The sequence below is a fragment of the Equus caballus genome, chromosome 6, assembly GCF_041296265.1.
Source record: "Equus caballus isolate H_3958 breed thoroughbred chromosome 6, TB-T2T, whole genome shotgun sequence".
In the NCBI taxonomy this organism is placed as follows: domain Eukaryota; kingdom Metazoa; phylum Chordata; class Mammalia; order Perissodactyla; family Equidae; genus Equus; species Equus caballus.
This window is the reverse complement of record NC_091689.1, coordinates 43,174,577-43,192,600: the sequence shown is the minus strand read 5'-3', so window position 1 is coordinate 43,192,600 and position 18,024 is coordinate 43,174,577. Positions and strand designations below refer to the sequence as shown.

The window sequence follows — 18,024 nt, the reverse complement described above, 5'->3', positions numbered from 1 at the left end:
TGTTTGAGAGACTGTTAGAAGGCTATGCTTGTCACTATCACCAAGATAGAACATATTAAAGCAAAAACAGATTTAGAAAAGGTGGTAGAGGCCGGCCCGGTGGCGCAGCGGTTAAGTGCGCGCATTCTGCTTCGGCAGTCCCGGGTTCGCCACATTGGATCCCAGGTGCGGACACGGCAGTGTTCAGCAAGCCGTGCTGTGGCAGGCGTCACACATATAAAGTAGAGAAAGATGGGCATGGATGTTAGCTCAGGGCCAGTCTTCCTCAGCAAAAAGAGGAGGATTGGCAGCAGTTAGTTCAGGGCTAATCTTACTCACAAAAAAAAAAAAGAGACTAGTCTTCAAGTGTTTCAGGTCTTGAAACAGAATCATCACTATATACCCAAAGATGATCAGAACTTCTGAGATCAGCCACAGTAATAAAAATCACTTAATGACGAAACCAGAGCTTACTAACTTATGATGGAGCTATCACTTTCCAATGAATTTCCATGAAATTCACATTCCCTATCCAAAACACCTACCTTTCTGCTATCAAAATATCTAAGAAACTACATTACTAATCAGGAGATTATTTAGTGGGCATAAACTCAGAACAAGGAAAGCAGACATGGCTGAGAGAGAGATATCCCCTGACCTCTAGAAAAGCCAGATGAAGTACCACTAGCCTGCCTCTCCACTGACAGGACTCCTCACAACCCCAGATCCAGTGTCTCTTGTTAGTCGTGGACTACCTTCCTTCGATTTCTACTTTCAATGTGAACTATTTCCATTCTTATAACACGTTGTTTCTTCAGATAAGTTAAAGTCAATGATTAGGATCCAGTTAAGTTGCTATTTCAGTTCACCCATATGTTAATTTAAATGGACCACATCTCAGAGTTCTAAAGATACCTCAATGTCCCAGGCTACAGACTTGTCTTTACCAAAAACCTTAAAAAATACAACTTTGAGAACCACAAAGAAATAGGAATAGGAAAAGGGGGTGGCAGGCAGACAAAAAAAAATTAGGGCATTTTTCTTTTGGTGCATTCACTAGGCTTTGAAATTATTTTAGGTTACACGAACACTACAGAAGTGACACTGGAATGGTTCAGACACTAAGAAATTTATACTCTGGTTTTTAAAGGAATGATGAGAGAAAAATAAAACTACTCTTTCCTACTCCTCTCACTTCTGCTAACCGTGAAAATAAAATGTACCAGCATTTATCAGCATGTCTATGAAACTGGCCCTACAGTATCCAGAGTCATCCTCTGATTTGTCATCCTTGTCAAAAACTTTTCAGAGTTAACAAAGAGCTTTCTAAATCAAATCAGACTGAATTTAGTAATTTCTTGCCCATCCATCTTAAAGGTAAATGAAAGCTATGTCTCTTCAAGTTTTAAACAACAGTATGTGAACGACCTTCCATAACCAGATAACTGTTCTGCACAGTCAGTGCACTTCAAACTCCTGGTGAAAAATGGCCCGTGGAAATTGATACCTGAGACTTGACACGTCTTGTTCTCTTTGGCAAAATGTTCATTCTTGTGCCCGCCTCTGGGGAAGTTTGGACGTCAGTGCCAAGAACCTCAGGCTCCACTTTTTCTTTAAGATCTAAATTAGGCATTTGTACACCCTAAAGAATCAGAGCACAGAGAGAGAGCAGATTCACTGATAAGAAATCAGATTTGAGAATCAAGGGGAAAATAACAAATTTCCAATAAATCCCTAAAACTACATGAAACCAGTTGACAACTCTCCACCAAACTGACGCATAGATTCAAGACAATCCCTATCAAAATCCTGGCAAGGTTTTGCTATAGAAACTGAGAAGCTGATCCTAAACTTTATGTGGAAATGCAAATTGTTTGGAAATTTTGAAGGAAAAAAAAGACCACCACTGGAGGACTTAGATCCAAACTTACTGTATCGAACCTTACTATGAAGCCGCAGCACTCAAGGCAGCACAGTACTGATGCCAGGGTAAATACACAGATCAAGAACAAGAGAGACCAGAAACAAACCCACAGATTTACAGTCAGCTAACTTTCAGTAAAGATGCCAAGGTAAAACAAGGTGAAAAGGGTAGTCTTTTAAACAAATGGTGGTGGAATAACTGGATATTCATATACCCTTCCCCTCCCCCAAAAAATGAACTTATACCTTTACCTCACACTACTCATACTATACACAAAAAATAACTCAAAATGAATCACAGACCTAAAAATAAAAGCTAAAACTATAAAACTTCTTGATGAAAACAAAGAAAATCTTTGTGGGCCTTAGGTTAGGGAATGATTTCTTAGATATGACGACAGCAGCACAATCCACAAAAGGTGGGAAAAATTGAGAAATTACTCTTCAAACAGATACCATTATAAAAATAAAAAGATAAAGCACAGACTAGGAGAAAATATCCATAAAATCATGTATCTGATAAGGGACTTCTATCCAGAATATATGGCAAACTCTTAAAACAAGTATAAGATGACAACCCAATAAAAAAAGATCTGAATGGACACTTCATCAAGGAAGATAGACACATGACTAATATGCACATGAAAAGATACACAACACCATCAGTCATTAGAGAAATGAAAATTAAAACTACAATGAGATCCCACTACATACCACTAGAATAGCTATAAGCGAAAGAACTGGTAACACCAAGGGTTGGTAAAGACGTGCAGAAACTGGAAGCCTCTATATTACTGGTGGGGATGTAAAATGATTCAGCCACTTTGGAAAACAGCTTGGCAGTTTCTTAAAAAGTTAAACATAAACTTACCATATAACCCAGCAATTCCACTCCTAGGTATCTACCCAAGAGAACTGAAAACATATGTCCACACAAAGACTTTTAAATGAATATTCATAGCATTATTCATAATAGCCATAAACTGGTCCAACCGTCCATCAACTGGTTAAACAGATAAACAAATGTGGTATATCCACATAATGGAATATTCAGCCATAAAAAAAGGAATGAAGTACTAATACATGCTAAAACATGGATGAACATTGAAAACATTATGCTAAGTGAAAGAAGCCAGATATAAAATCATATTGTATATGTCTGTCTATGCGAAAGTTCTAGAAAAGGCAAAACTATAATGCCAGAAAGCAGATCATGAGTTGTCTGGGTTTGGGGATAGGAGCAGGAACCAACTACAAATGAACACAAAGGAACTTTTTGGGCTGACGGAAGTGTTCTAAAACTGGACTATGGTGATTGTAGCATAAGTGCACAATTTATTAAGGTTTATTGATTATGTACCTACAATGGGTGAATTATACGGTATGTGAATTATACCTCAATAAAGCTGTTAAAAAAATACATGAAACAAAGAGGAGGAATTTTTCAAAAAGCTTAAGTCGGGGCCAGCCCCATGGCCGAGTAGTTAAGTTCGCGTGCTCCACTTCGGTGACCCAGGATTTCCACTGGTTTGGATCCTGGGCACGGGCATCGCATTGCTCATCAAGCCATGCTGAGGCGGCATCCCACACGCCACAACTAGAAGGACCCACAGCTAAAAATATGAAACTATGTACCGGGGGACTTTGGGGAGAAAAAGCAAATAAATAAAATCTTTAAAAAAGAAAAAAGCTTAAGTCACAAGGATTCATTTCAAATAAATAAGGAAACATCCTTCATTCTCATTAGCTTTTATCTTACAAACCACCAAAACAGCTGTGATTTTTAAACTACACCTTGCTCTCCCAACTTTTGGCACCTAGAGAAATCTTTTTCAACTTGCTATGCATAGCCAACTACTAACTTGTTATGTTGAATATAGCCTAAAGTTTATACTTGGCAGACTGGATTTATCTACTCCTAAGAAAAATGATGCAGCTCACCATAAGGCTGACACCAGACTGGAAAAGCTCATATGGGTAGAGAATTCTTTCATAGTGTGACTTCAGAAGAGACCCAGTTCCTTTTCCTGGCAGATATCCCAGGCGGCTACCCACTTTAGACCATTTCTTCTCTTTGGTGACCATTTCAAAACCTCCTTTGCTGGCAACAATCTGAAAAAAAAAAACGTAAAAATTATTTAGGGACAGAAGGTAGATTCATGTATTCTAATTCTACATCTTGTCTGCTAAATACAAAAACTATTCTGGGCCTAGATTTCAAATTTCCTTTCAACAAGTATCTGACAAAACTGAAACTTGTCAACATTTAAAGTATGGAATAGAGACGACGATTTTTGGAAGTTTTCAACTTTATTATTTAATTAATGCTTTTGTGCCTACCTTCAATGAACCAAGCATTCAAAAAAATTAACGAATTTATACTTTCAACAGTATGCTCCTGGAGAAAACTAAACACATATACATACTCTATAGCCACAAGGAACTCAAAATATAAACTAAGAGTTAAAAACAGATAAAAAATAGACATAAGAATAAGCATAAGTTACATATAGTACAGAATAAACATACATCTTGAAATTAGAAAACGTAACAAATAACCTATAGAATTTAACAAAAATGTCAAGCAAGCAATGAATTCATAGGATATTTTGAAAACGGCTATAATTTTTCAAAAGGAGAAAAGTTTTATATGGAATATTATGAAGGAATGATGGGGAAAGATCAGATTACAGTAGATTTACTAGAATGCAGCACAGACTTTAGTAAGCTTAGGAAGCAATGAGATAAATTAGCTAATCTGGCTGAACACCCACAAGAAACTAGGCATTGTAGAGACTATTCATGCATCAAGGCCCCCTACCTTCCAGAAGCTAATACTGTACATCTCTCACACTTTACAATATACGCAGTTTTCAAGTTTCACCAATGACAAAATAAAGAGGACTATGACAGTTATTTGAACACAAGAAAATTTTCCGCTTTGATTATACACTACTCTATTTTACTATATCAAAAAAGTTAAGAGAAAATTAAACAGAAAAATTAAACATTACCATGTGATCCAGCAACTCTACCCCTAGGTATATAACCAAAAGAACTGAACAGGGATACCTGCATACCAATGTTCACTGCAGCGTTACTCACAATAGCCAAAAGGTGAAAAACACCCAAATGTCCAACAAGAGATCAATGGATAAACAAAATGTGGTATATACACACAACGGAATATTATTCAGCCTTAAAAAGGAATGAAATACTGATACAAGCGACAACATGGATTAACCTTGAAAACATTATGCTAAGTGAAAATAAACCAAACACAAAAGGATGAATACTGTATAATTCCACTCATATGAGATACCTAGAATAAGCAAATTCATAAAGAAAGAAAATACAACAGAGGTGTTACCAGGAGCAAAAGGCAGAGTGGAAGTTCTAGAAACGGATAGCAGTGATGGTTGTACAACATGCTGAATGTACTTAATGCCATTAAATGTACACTTAAAAATGGTAAATTTTACGTTATGTATAATTTACCACAATTTTCTTTAAAAAGGCTAAGAGCATGGATTCTGGAGCCAGAGTACCAGAGCTCAAATTCCAGCTCTGCTACTTAAGAGTTGTATGACCTAAAGTAATTATGTTAAATAATTTGCATCTCAGATTCCTCATTATTATCAAAACAGCAATGGTAACAGTACCTATACCTCATTATAAGGCTGTTGTGAAGACAAATGAAATAAATGTGGAAAAGCACCAGGACAAAGTAAGCACAATATCAGTGTTAGCTGTACTATAAATGTCTGTGTGTGGGCAAGTGGGCGGCACAGTGGGGGAGGGGTGTATATGCTATAAATAAGTGAAGGAAATGTTTTCAACTCTTGTGCTCTAGGATGCTATTACAGACAAAGATGAACCTACAATCAAAGCAAAATTTTCCTCTAGAAAATATCTGAAAACTTGGTAGAAACACATAAGCTCATGTGAACAAGGGTTGCACACATCTATAATTCTTCAGTTTCTCTTATCACACCCTCAGAGAACCTCCTTCTGTTAATAAGAACTAACCAGGGGAAAATTATAAAAAGAAAAAATTTGTTTTTCAAATTTTGTAGTATAGAAGAGGACACAATGAGAGTGGTTTAGATAGAGGGCTGTCTGGAAGCAAATGATGAATTAGAACACCTTTCATTCCAATCTTTCCAGTGCTTCTATACCGTCGGCTACAGTTCTAGGTGCTTGAGTTACATCTGTGAATAAAACAAAGATCCTTGCCCTCATGGAGCCCACATTCTAGTGGGAGAAGACAGGCAACAAACATAATACGTAAATTTTGAAGTGATAAATCCTGTGAAAGAAATTAAAAGGGTAGTTAATAGGCCTCACAAGTAGCAGAATGAGGGTAAACTGAAGTATTAAAACAGTCACAAAAACCCTCCTTATAAAAAGGTGAAATCTGAGTACACATAAATAAGGTGAAGCAGTTACCCAAGCAGATATATGAGGAATAGGCAGAACAAAGGCCCCAAGTAGAAGCATGCCTAGAGTGTTTGAAGAAAAATAAGGAAGTCAACGTGGCTGAAGCAATTGGGAATGAATAGTAAAGGAGGTCAGAAAGGAAACAGAAGCCCTCTCAGTAATCTTTACCATCCAATACAATTATCACTATTACATAATAATCTGCTTTGTATTCAAAGCACTTTACGCTAAACTTCCATTAGCCATTACATATCTGCATGGTTTCAGTCACACCTTCCTATCCAGTTCTGACAACCACTGGCACACAGCTGTGAAAATGACAGCCAGCACAGTAAGGGTATGGCCAAGAAATAAAACAAAACTATCTCACAAAGAAATCAAAACCATGATTTTGGGTCCATGTATACAATACTCAACAATCTAACTGGGCCTAATACTATAAATACACACAAATCTTACACTTGTTTTTCTTCAGCTGACAGATTCAAGGATTATCATGGATAATTTCAAAACATAAACCATTTATTCCAAACATGTGCCATGCAATATATCACAGCACTGCCACCAGGAAAATATCACTTATGAACCATCCCCTACAAAAAGATACCTGGCATGTACTTAAATTGAACACAATGAAGACAAGCACTTAACCAAAGTGCGACCAAAGAGTAATGTCAATCAAGGCCAAAATTTCAAACCAATGAAAAACTAAGTCTGGCCAGCAAGAGACAATTTTAACAGACATAAAGTAGTCGCAGTCTTCTACTTAAAAGGTCACTCTCCAAACTCCACTAAGAGGACAGTAAAGGAACAAAAAGGCATACTCCCCAGAGGACAAATAGACCAAGACATAGCAGACGTCTGAGTGATAATTCAGTAAGCAAAAAACAAACAAGCACCTGCAATAGAAGAAAGCCAAGAAGAAACTTTTGCAACATAGACCCTGGAAAGGCTTAAGAAATGGAAGCACCAGTACCTTTAAAACTAGAGATGGCAACAAAGAGAGAACAGGATTGGCTGAAAACCTGTATAAAAGCAATTAGACCTCCTTCAGTCAGCATAGCCAGGCAACTATCCCTCCAACCCCAGGAGGCTGCAAATTCAGTCTAAGGAGAGTTTGAAAAGAAGAGACTCTAACGTAAGAAAGAAATAGGTAAGTAAACTAGAGGATCACTCTAACAGTCTAATCAGCCTAACAGTCTCACATCTGGCTTATTAGTCTAACATCCAACTACTAAGAGTTCAAAAAGAGAGAAAAGATAAGTGGAAGAAATTGTCAAAGAATTAACAAAGGCATACCTCAGAGATATTGCGGGTTCAGTTCCAGACCACTGCCATTAAAGTTAATATCGCAATAAAGCAAGTCACAAGAATTTTTTGGTTTCCCAGGGCATAGAAGAGTTATGCTTACACTACACTGTAGTCAAGTGTGCAACAGCATTATATCTAAAAAACAATGTACATACCTTAATTTAAAAAAACTTTATTGCTAAAAAATGGTAACCATCATTGAGCCTTAAGTGAGTTGTAAGCTTTTTGCTGGTGGAACATCTTGTGAAAAAACACAGTATCTGCGAAGCACAATAAGGTGAAGCACAATAAAACGAGGTATGCCTGTACAAGGAAAGTTACAAGAACTCGGAGATATGAGTTCAGATTAGAAAGATTATCAAGTGCAGTAAAAATACTGAATGAAAATAAACACATACCAATGCATATCCCTGTGAAATCTCAAAGCACTGGAAATAAAGATTAGATTCTGTCTTCAAGAAAAAAAAGTTATATATAAAGAAACAAGAACTAACATAGCATCAAGAGCAACACTGGAAGCTAGAAGATTATGGAGTAAAACTTTCAAAATATTGAAGTAAAATGATTTACAATTTCAATTTATAATTGACAATTGTAAATTTACAATTCTAAACCCCACCAAACTACCAATAAACTTTAAGAGTAGAACATTTTTATACAAGCAAAAAACATATATCACATTTACCCTCTTGCTCATGAAAGTAGGAGAAGAAATGTTTCACCAAACTAGGAGTAAATCAAGGAATAGACAGACTTGAAACAAAGAGAGAGGCAAAGGGAATTCCCAGAATGATAATAGTGAAAGGAAGTTCCAGGCTGACAGCTGACCTTAAAAAACAACCAATCTGCTTAGGAGCAGGAAAGACAACTCCAGAAGAATGGCTCCAAGAAGAAAAGGAAACTGACAGATATCTGATGGGTAAAAGCATAACTGGGAGATTATACTTCTGCTGGAAAATCTGAAAATAAATTTTTGATAGTTACAAAGAAAACTTACCAACTGAAAAAACAGAGGGGATTATTAACTCCAAGGAAAATAAAAATTGGTACAAGGAAATAGAATCATAGCACACTACAAGGCTCAGGTACAAATAATATTTGTATTTACACAGTCACAGTAATAATTTTTGACTAATTAAAAAATGATCTAACTACACTAGAATGAGATGGGGGGCCTGAAATACATAAGGATTTAGATTTCTTATACCCATTCCCCATCTCTAAAAGTAGAAAATCAGCATAGAACATTTAAAACTGAAATATGAAGAAATGGCAATAATGAGCATATTATTTGGAAATATGGAGATAAAAATCAGAAACAGCTAAAAGAATTCAAGGTGATTAGCTCTGAAGAGTGGGAACAGGAGAGGAAAGGTGGAGAAGGGAGAATGCTGGTTTTCATTTTAAGCCTTACTTTAAAAAACAGTATTACTTTGACAAAAAAATTTCTTTTTAAAAAGGGTTGGAATGAACGCTCCTTGCTGTACTGATTATAAACAGTAATTGTTCATGTAAAACTCCATTCAACTATAGACATTCCAACTGACACTTCTTAGTATCAAAAATAACTACCAGGAAGAAAGACAAAGTGATTTAATTAAAACAGGAAACCATCACAGTGACAATTTAATGACTCAGAAGACTGAAATTTTGCTACCCATTAAAAAGTGGTGGGAACCAAAGTGTTTCAAAATCATGTCTATAAGAAAAACTCAAGAGATACTCATCAGCTGTCAGTCAAAAATAATCTTTTTTTTTTTAAAGGGCATAGCTAACAACCTAAAAATATTAGAATTCTCAGTATTTTCTGCAGTTTTCAGCCTGAGCCTCTTGCTAGAAAGTAAAATGTCACACTAACAAAATACTCATCTAATTATAAGAGATCAGAACAGAAGTTACCTTTGGGGAGAAGTAGCGACTGGGAGAGAGATGAAGGAGCCCGCTGGAGGACTGTAAATATTCTATACCTTGATCTGGGTGGTGGTTACATGAGTGCACACAGAAAAGATTTATCCAACTGTTACATTTAAGATTTGAGCATTGCACTCTAAGTTACACCTCAAGGTAAATAAAAAAAGATTGTGTGGTAAAAAGCAGCAATCTCACTATGACATTTAAAAAATAGAAGTATAGGGGGCCGGCCTGGTGGCGCAGCAGTTACATGCGCACGCTCTGCTTCTCAGCGGCCTGGGGCTCACCAGTTCGGATCCCAGGTGCGGACATGGCACTGCTTGGCAAAAGGCATGCTGTGGTAGGCGTCCCACGTATAAAGCAGAGGAAGATGCGCATGGATGTTAGCTCAGGGCCAGTCTTCCTCAGCAAAAAGAGGAGGATTGGCAGTAGTTAGCTCAGGGTTAATCTTCCTCAAAATAAATAAATAAATAAATAAAACCAGAAGTATAAACAAAATAACTACAAATCAAAACATGCCTGCCTTTTAGCTTTAAATCTGTTTTATAAGCATTCTCAAAAGGTTAGGGGAAAGGGATGACCACGGGGACTTAAAGACTCTAATAACCTCAGGACAATCGAACTTAAACTTTAATCACAACATATTTGCAAACATTCTCTAAGTAGCTAAACAAGACATACTTTACTAGTAGATTCTCTCTCTGCACAAAAAGGATTTCGGTTTCTCAAAATGGAGTTACAGTCCAGATGACAAATGTTACACAGACTTGTGAACTAGGTAATCAGATTAGGTTCCTCTAAAGCCCCTTCCTAATTTTGAAATCCTACAACTCTGTAAAACCAAGAATGCAATCTAATTTACCACTGGATTAAACCTAATGTTTACCTTTTAACTGGAAAATTATTGGTACAAGAACAATTTCAATTTAATAGATGATTTGCTTATATAAAATATGTACTTTAGCAAATTCCCTAGGGCATATTTATAAAAATAAAACTGAGGTACGTGGAATGAGTTTTGGCTGAAGATTACCACAACTACTGTTATTAATGATTAAATAATTTTTGAAAAGAATTTTATATTTTATTTAAGCTACATATCTCAAACCAAACATATTCAGAACCTTAAACAGCACCACATAGTAAAAGTTAGTGGACAGATTTTCACCAAATAAAAATGTCAAAAAACAGTATTCTTAAAACAAACTTTTTATCCTAATGGTTCCCTACAGAACACAAACCCACCCCTCAAATACACAGTAATTTGCCCTTTGGTCTCACAGGTTTTCATACAACTGCACTAGATAATTCTCAGAACGGTGCTCAATTACCGACATCATTACCCGACTGATAAACAAGCCTAGAGCTGTATTTTACCATAAGACTACACTTCCTGAAATTTTTAGTATAGAATAAAAATTTTAGAGAATTCTGATCTGACATTAATTTTCAAGTGTATAAGAAATAATTTAAATGATTACTCTTTTTCCCTTGAAAGTGAAATCTTCCATAATTAACTCTGCGACTTACATGAGAACAAATTTCTATTTCAAAACAGTGCATCAATCATAGGATATGAACAGCCACAAAAATAAGTTGTTCTAAAAAATTCCTCAGATAATCAAGCTGTCTTCACTCCTAACTCAGAGCAAGCAGAGATTATTGTATTAACAAAACCTGTTTTCAAGGTAATTATTATAAACCCTGTTGCAAATCAACTGGCTTTTTTCACATTACAGAATGTAACATTACAAACGTTAAGTTTAGGCAAAAATTAGTCTAAACTCTTCACCTTTAAGTTTTCAAGCTATTATTCATCGTACTGTATAATGCTAACCTCAGTTAACCATTAACAATACTTACAGATACCAATACAACTGATAGGTACCACACACGAGAATGTTGAGTAACACGAATCTCTTTAATATATCAAATTTTCAGTCAAGTAGTAGAAAAAAAGACGACAAGCTTAACAAAGGATATTATACCCTCAACACAAGATAAAATGTGTCATTTCTTTTGCATATGGTGTATCCCAAAGCAGACTGGTGTAGACTGGTGTCATTTATTTTGTATATTGTGTATCACAGAGCCTACTAACCTGAGCGAGTCACTAAATGTTAATCTCACAACAAATTATAAAATAGATTTTAAAGACACCTTTGAGATCTGTCATTTCCATTTATTCACGTTTGCATTTCATTGTCAAACAAATCCTACAGAGGAAGCAATGTCTTCCATCAAGTTTATCTGAAATTCCTACTTTCACCAATTCACCAGCCTCTACTCCAATTTCTAAACCAACTAAGCCTCACCTTGCTCAAAGCATACAGATCCAGGATTTTTCTCTCCACCACAGGGATCTTCAAAGTAGATCCTTGAAGTTCCCAAAATTTTGCTAGTTGATCCAAGAAGTCTAGTCTCACTCTGGTCATTGCCTAAGATTATTAAAATATAGAAATAAGAAACAGGAACTAAGTTATAGCTGAAAATAAATGAGGTTTTCTTAACAAAGGTACTAATTTCTCTAAAAAAAATTTAAAGACTTTTTCATTATTGCTTAGTCCAACCCCATAAAATAAGTCAATAATAAAGAGGTAAAATACTTCTAATAAACTTTATTCATTAAGGCAAAAAAGTTACTCTAAAATATGTGAAAAGTTCTCATATTATCAACCAAAGCCATTTTTTTTGTAAAAGTTGGCTTAATTTTAGGCTATCCAGAAAATTTAGTAAATCAGATTATTCTGTTTGTAAGTATCCTAAGTCTGTCATTTCATCTGTAGGTAATATGCATACTCCAGGTACACCAGCTCTCTACCTCACTGATATTAACATCCTTCATCAAGCATCTAATGACAAGACACTAAAGGAAAAAAATATTTAACAAAATCTCAGAAAATAAATGTCTTAGGAGCATGAAGGAAAGAAAACCTCAGCATGACATATTAAGCCTTACCTATCTAAGACTCCTCTTTTGTACTCTGAAACAGTTTTCAATTGCACTAAAGAATCTTATGAAAATCTGGCAGACAGGAAGAACAATATTTAAACAGACTTCAATTAAGAAAACTTCAGAGAGAGATCAGTAATATTTAATAGGAGATTTTAATAAACCCGATTAACAGTCCTAGAAAAGTTCTCTTAAAACTAAAAAACAACTTTGAAAACTAGGTTCTTTGATAGTATTTTAAAAACTATTTTCCAAAGACCACAGGAGACAGAATCTTCCAACATTAATAAACAATTTTAGTAGAATAATAAGTGCTGAAGAGGGGGCCGGCCCCATGGCCGAGTGGTTAAGTTCGTGCGCTCTGCTTTGGGTGGCCCCGAGTTTCGCCGGTTCAGTTCCTGGGCGCGACATGGCACGGCTCAGCAAGCCACGCTGAGGCGGCGTACCACATGCCACAACCAGAAGGACCCACAACTAAAATACACAACTATGTACCAGGGGGTCTTTGGGGAGAGAAAGGAAAAATAAAATCTTAAAAAAAAAAAAAAAGAATGAATCAGGAAGCAGAAATGGTGATACAACACTCACCTCAAGTTCATTCAGGCGCTGGACTCTGGGGGTGAAACGAAAGCTTTTTACTTCACACGCAAATGGAGGTTGCCAATCCTAAATAGAATTTTTTAAAAAAACATATTGGTATATAAACAAGGAATGCATTATTCATTGCTTTAATATAAAATGTGAGTTGCCACAAATCATGTGACAACAGATCAGTTTATAAGTCCTCTTTATTGCAGAGACAGAGTAATACATTTTAGATGAAATAATCTTAATATTACTTATCTCCAATTACTTATCTCTAATATTCTAAGTAATACAAAAATTATCTTATCTATAAATCCTCCCCAACTCTCACTAGTCCCAGTACGTACATCCCACAATTATGCTTTCCCCACCTACTCAAGTGGAATGCAATGAGCTCATGTATCTCAATACAGTGTCTAACAAACATCCAAGTTTACCAAATTACCAAATTAAAAAAACCGGAATTTGAAAGAAACAAAAGAGGAAAAATTGAAATAATTTTGTAAAAGTACTTACATAATTGAATATGTTTTTTCATTCATGTGTAATGTGACACAGCACTTTACAGTCTATGTTATATAAACATTTTGTTCAAAGCCCAGCTTCTGGTCACCCAAATATTTTTTTTAAAAAAAGTAAGTAAACCTACAGAACAAGGACAATTTCCAGATTGGAGATGTGGTATAACTTAAATGGGATAACACATTTCAAGTAGGGTTCAGAGATATAGTTTGATTTGGCCTAAATACTACTAAATCTATTTAAAAATGTGAGTAGTAAAAAAAATCTTACCTTGGAAACTAAAGAAATCCACCAATACTGAAATTAAATTCTGCTTGCAAACAAGATGCATTTTCAATAATAACAGGACATACAAAGTGAAGGCATATTATTTCAACCTTTTTTTAAGTAATAAAAAAAGTTACTATTTTTTTCACCAAAAGGAACCTTTACTAGAATTTCTAATTCATAAAGGCAATAGAGTAGATGAAACTATGGTTTAGAGAAAACTTTAGTGCTTAAGATTTTATCAATATTATGTAATTTTGATTGAAAAAGAGTTAAGTAAAGGTTTTGGAGGGTGACAATGCATATATCATCATTCATCATAGCAATTATCTGTTAATCCTTTGCTTGCAATTGACAGTCTCTAATCTTAAATTCACTAAGCATAATGGGAGGAGCATGCCTGGGTTTTAGAATGAAACAGATTAATTTAGATTCAACATCTACTTTGCCACTTGGCCGAACATCATACATTTGACAAGTTATTTAACTCATTCAGACTTGCCTTATCCGTAAAATGATATTTTATTTACCTACAAGGGCTTAAAAGAATATTAAATGAAATAATCCGTAGATGCTAAACTAGCTCCTCCTTCTTGCTCCCATCTAAGCTCTTTTTATTCACCGTGGCTCACACCACTGTGGTAGTCTGTGCTGTGAGCAGATGCTTTTTAAAACGCAACATGGGTAAAAGAGTACTTAATACTTTTATTACTGGCAGACAAAACATAAAGCAAGGTGTCTCTTTAAGAAGCACTAAGGCAGTGGATCACAAACTCTAATGTGCATTAGGAATCATCTAAGAGTACTTGCTAGAAAAGCAGATTCTAGAACTTCCACATCCAGAAATTGATTGTAGTCTGGGAATGAGGCCTAGGAATCTGCATTCCAACAAGCATCGGGCTGATCCTGGTGCAGGTAGACCAGAAACATCTAATGGGTAAAGAAAAAAATCTTTCGACCTTGAACAAATCACTCACCCTCTTGGGGCACTAATTTCCTCAAACAAGGGGCAGTAAGATTGAGAATTATAATCAACCTATAGGCAAACCTAGTTATTTGCAATAACTGCGATTCGTAAATCTTTGATCCGTGGTTCCTTATATCAAAAGATTCCAAAGTTTTCTGCCACTTTCATTATTGACAAACTATTCCTAAACCTCTAAATTTTAAAAATAAATGCTGTTCCTTCTCTTCCCCTTGGAAGACCTTTTCATTGCAGCAGTAATCAGTGTGGGGTTCTTGTTTAGTGATACCATCGTGGGGGACAACTAGTGCTCAAATTACCGTTTAAGAAACCTCAGGCCTAAGATGAGGCCTGCAAATATTTAATAAATTAAGCATCGATAGGACTTGGATTAAACAAATAGCCGACGGAAGGGCAGTTTTTACTATCGCACCTTAATAAGCATTGTACACGAGTGTACGACATGTCACATCGTATCATAATACTTCAAACACCTTACTGACCTAAAGCTTTTTGTTACGCTTGCCCACAACTCACAGTATCAGTTCCCAAGTTCTAGGCGGAAAGGCCCCGGGGACTCCGCTTTCCAGCCTACATAAGACCGCAAAAGAAACCAAGGCAAAAACATCCAGAAACTTAGCTTCTAGTTGTTGAGAAATGAGGGAGAGTAAATATGAAAACAAGGACGGGAAAAATAAAGCTAAACCAAGCGTATCCACCTCCCCACTCTCGTCTCCCCCTCTCTCCTGAGATTCGGTACCTTGGGCGGTCGGATTTTGCAGATGCCGGTCTTCTCTGCCAGAGGCCGGATGCGGCCGATGAAGCTGAGCGGGTCTGTGAACTCCTCCCAGCTGGGTTCAAAGACTGGGCACTCCGGAGGGGGCACGAACTCCGCCGCATAGCCCCCCGGCCCCACGCCCGCCATGGCAACACCCAGGGGACCCCCGTGAGGGGACAGTTGGAGAAACGCTGGCTCAAGCCCACCGACCCCTTTCACGTCCCCTGACAGGGACCGAAGCTCATCTTCTCGAACAAGAAGTGCTCAAGACGGGAACCCCAGAATCGCTTCCTCCTCTCGTTTGTTATTGTTTCCTTCGGGGCTTTTCCTCTCAGGGCCAGGACTTTTCCGGAAGTTAACGTACTGTCAAATCCCTCCGCACCCCCAAGAAACAGAATCCCTCCGCAGCAACGCGACGCCTTGTTATACGACCTTTCCTCTTCCTCCCTTTCCAGGCAGCCCAGCTTCGTTCCTGGTCTCCTTGTCCGCGAAAGTTCCGCGCTGTCGGACGACTTAAAGCGGCACACCCTAAAGGCCCCGCGATCTCCCCTCCAGGAGAGGTAAGGGTGGGGGAAGCAGGCGGCGAGGAAGCAAGACGAACTCTTCCGGCGCGGAGGAATGTGTAATGCTCCAGAGGGCAGAGGTTCTCCTTCCGGCGAGGAGAGCCCGGTTTCCTTTTGTGTATAAATGGACGCGAGAAGGAGCCAGGCGTAATCTCAGCCGGCCCACCTCGGTGCTGGGTGTCTTACGGCTTGTTTTAACTTACATGTCTGTCTTATTTCAAGTAACTAAGGTTTTCAGCATCTCTCTTTTCAGTCTTTTGATTGTTAGTGTCTTGAATAATCTGACTCGGCCACTTTAAAGCCGCTCCATCTCCATGACGACAAATTCGGGTGGAACCCATGTCCCAAATCCTGCTGGCAGGCCTTAGCCACCATCCAGAAATTGTTTTTCGAAGCAATTTAGAAGCAAGGGCTCTTGACCTTGCTTTTCCAACAAGTGACAACCCCCACGTCGTCTCAACAGCAACGCCTTTCCTCTGGCACCACGTTCCGTAAGACTTTCTCAATTTGCTGTAAAATCTATGGCGACTGTTCGGACCGTGCTCACTGAAAAGCTCTATGCCGGTGTCCATCTCCGCTTCCTCCAAATCATGGAGAATAACATAGAAAGGACTAAAGAAGAAACCATGAAAGGGTAGTTCTTAGTTTAAATATTTATTGGAAGGAAGACTTACTTCCCAAGGCTTGTTCTCACACCCTGTGCAATCTCAGCTACCCTCAGGACCTAAATTGCCAACCTATGGCTGATGCCTCCCAAATCTGTATTTTCAGCCTAGATTTCTCTCGAGTTACAGTTGCAGTACATCTAGCTACCCACTGGACAACTCCCCTTGGTAAACTCAAAGTACCTCAATTAATTAATTAAACGTTAATTTTTCCAGGAAAGTAATAGTTCTTTCACTAGTTCCCCACTCTTGTTTCAGTGTTTCCAGTTTCCATGAATGACTTCATGTATCTACTCAGTCGCCAAAGCCAGAAGTCTAGAAATAATCCTTAACTCCTGCTGCCTTACTACTCATGCATAATCGTGTGTCAAGTCTGGAAATTCTATCACCTAAAAATCTTCAATCCACCCTTGTCTCTCCATCCTCATTATCACTATCCTAATTTAAGTTCTCTCTCACCTGAGCTGTGATAACAGCACGTTTCTTGCTCCCTGTCAAATCCCTCTCCACTCAGTTGTCAGATTGCTTTGTCTAAAATCCAGAGTTCATCTTGTCACTTTTCATCTCCAAACTCAACAACTCCAAACTCCTTCTTTATTATTTGCTACCTTCAATTATGTTGATTCTTACTTTGAGATATATTATTGCTGTGAAGCCTGTGATTTCTCCAGCACAAGTAAAAGAAGCCAGAGTTAACTCTTCAGTTACTTGTACTGAGCTAATCAAAAGTTAATCTTTCCGGGAAGGTAATAGTTCTTTCACTAGAAAAAGAAAAATCAGTACATGATGTTAAGAATGAATGGAGAGGGGGCTGGCCCCGTGGCCGAGTGGTTAAGTTCATGCGCTCCGCTGCAGGCGGCCCAGCGTTTCATTGGTTCGAATCCTGGGCGCGGACATGGCACTGCTCATCAAACCACGCTGAGGCAGCGTCCCACATGCCACAACTACATGGACCCACAACGAAGAATATACAACTATGTACCGGGGGGCTTTGGGGAGAAAAAGGAAAAAAATAAAATCTTTATAAAAGAAAAAAAGAATGAATGGAGAGGGGCTGGCTCCATGGCCCAGTTTTCGAGCTCTGCTTCGGGGGCCCGGGGTTTCGCTAGTTCGGGTCCTTGGCGCGGACATGGCACCGCTCATCAGGCCACGCTGAGGTGGTG

The 18,024-nt window shown here is 37.7% G+C and overlaps 2 protein-coding genes across 5 annotated transcripts in view; one reads left to right on the top strand and one right to left on the bottom strand.

Annotated features, from left to right (window-relative positions):
• KDM5A (lysine demethylase 5A) overlaps positions 1-16,186 on the bottom strand; it is a 117,324-nt gene extending 101,138 nt beyond the window's left edge. For 3 of the 4 annotated variants that reach the window (XM_070270845.1, XM_014740556.3, XM_014740557.3), the window contains exons 1-5: positions 15,616-16,186; positions 13,106-13,183; positions 11,880-12,002; positions 3,844-4,014; positions 1,487-1,621 (exon numbers count right to left, since the gene is read on the bottom strand). In XM_070270845.1, coding sequence (XP_070126946.1) covers positions 1,487-1,621; positions 3,844-4,014; positions 11,880-12,002; positions 13,106-13,183; positions 15,616-15,780 — 672 coding nt within the window. In that variant the 5' untranslated portion in view covers positions 15,781-16,186. The remainder of the gene's footprint in view (positions 1-1,486; positions 1,622-3,843; positions 4,015-11,879; positions 12,003-13,105; positions 13,184-15,615) is intronic. The other variant, XM_070270844.1, reaches the window with a different exon arrangement.
• CCDC77 (coiled-coil domain containing 77) overlaps positions 16,034-18,024 on the top strand; it is a 36,402-nt gene continuing 34,411 nt past the window's right edge. Inside the window, exon 1 of the mRNA XM_005610833.4 lies at positions 16,034-16,193. The gene's annotated coding sequence lies outside the window, so the exon portion shown is untranslated. The remainder of the gene's footprint in view (positions 16,194-18,024) is intronic.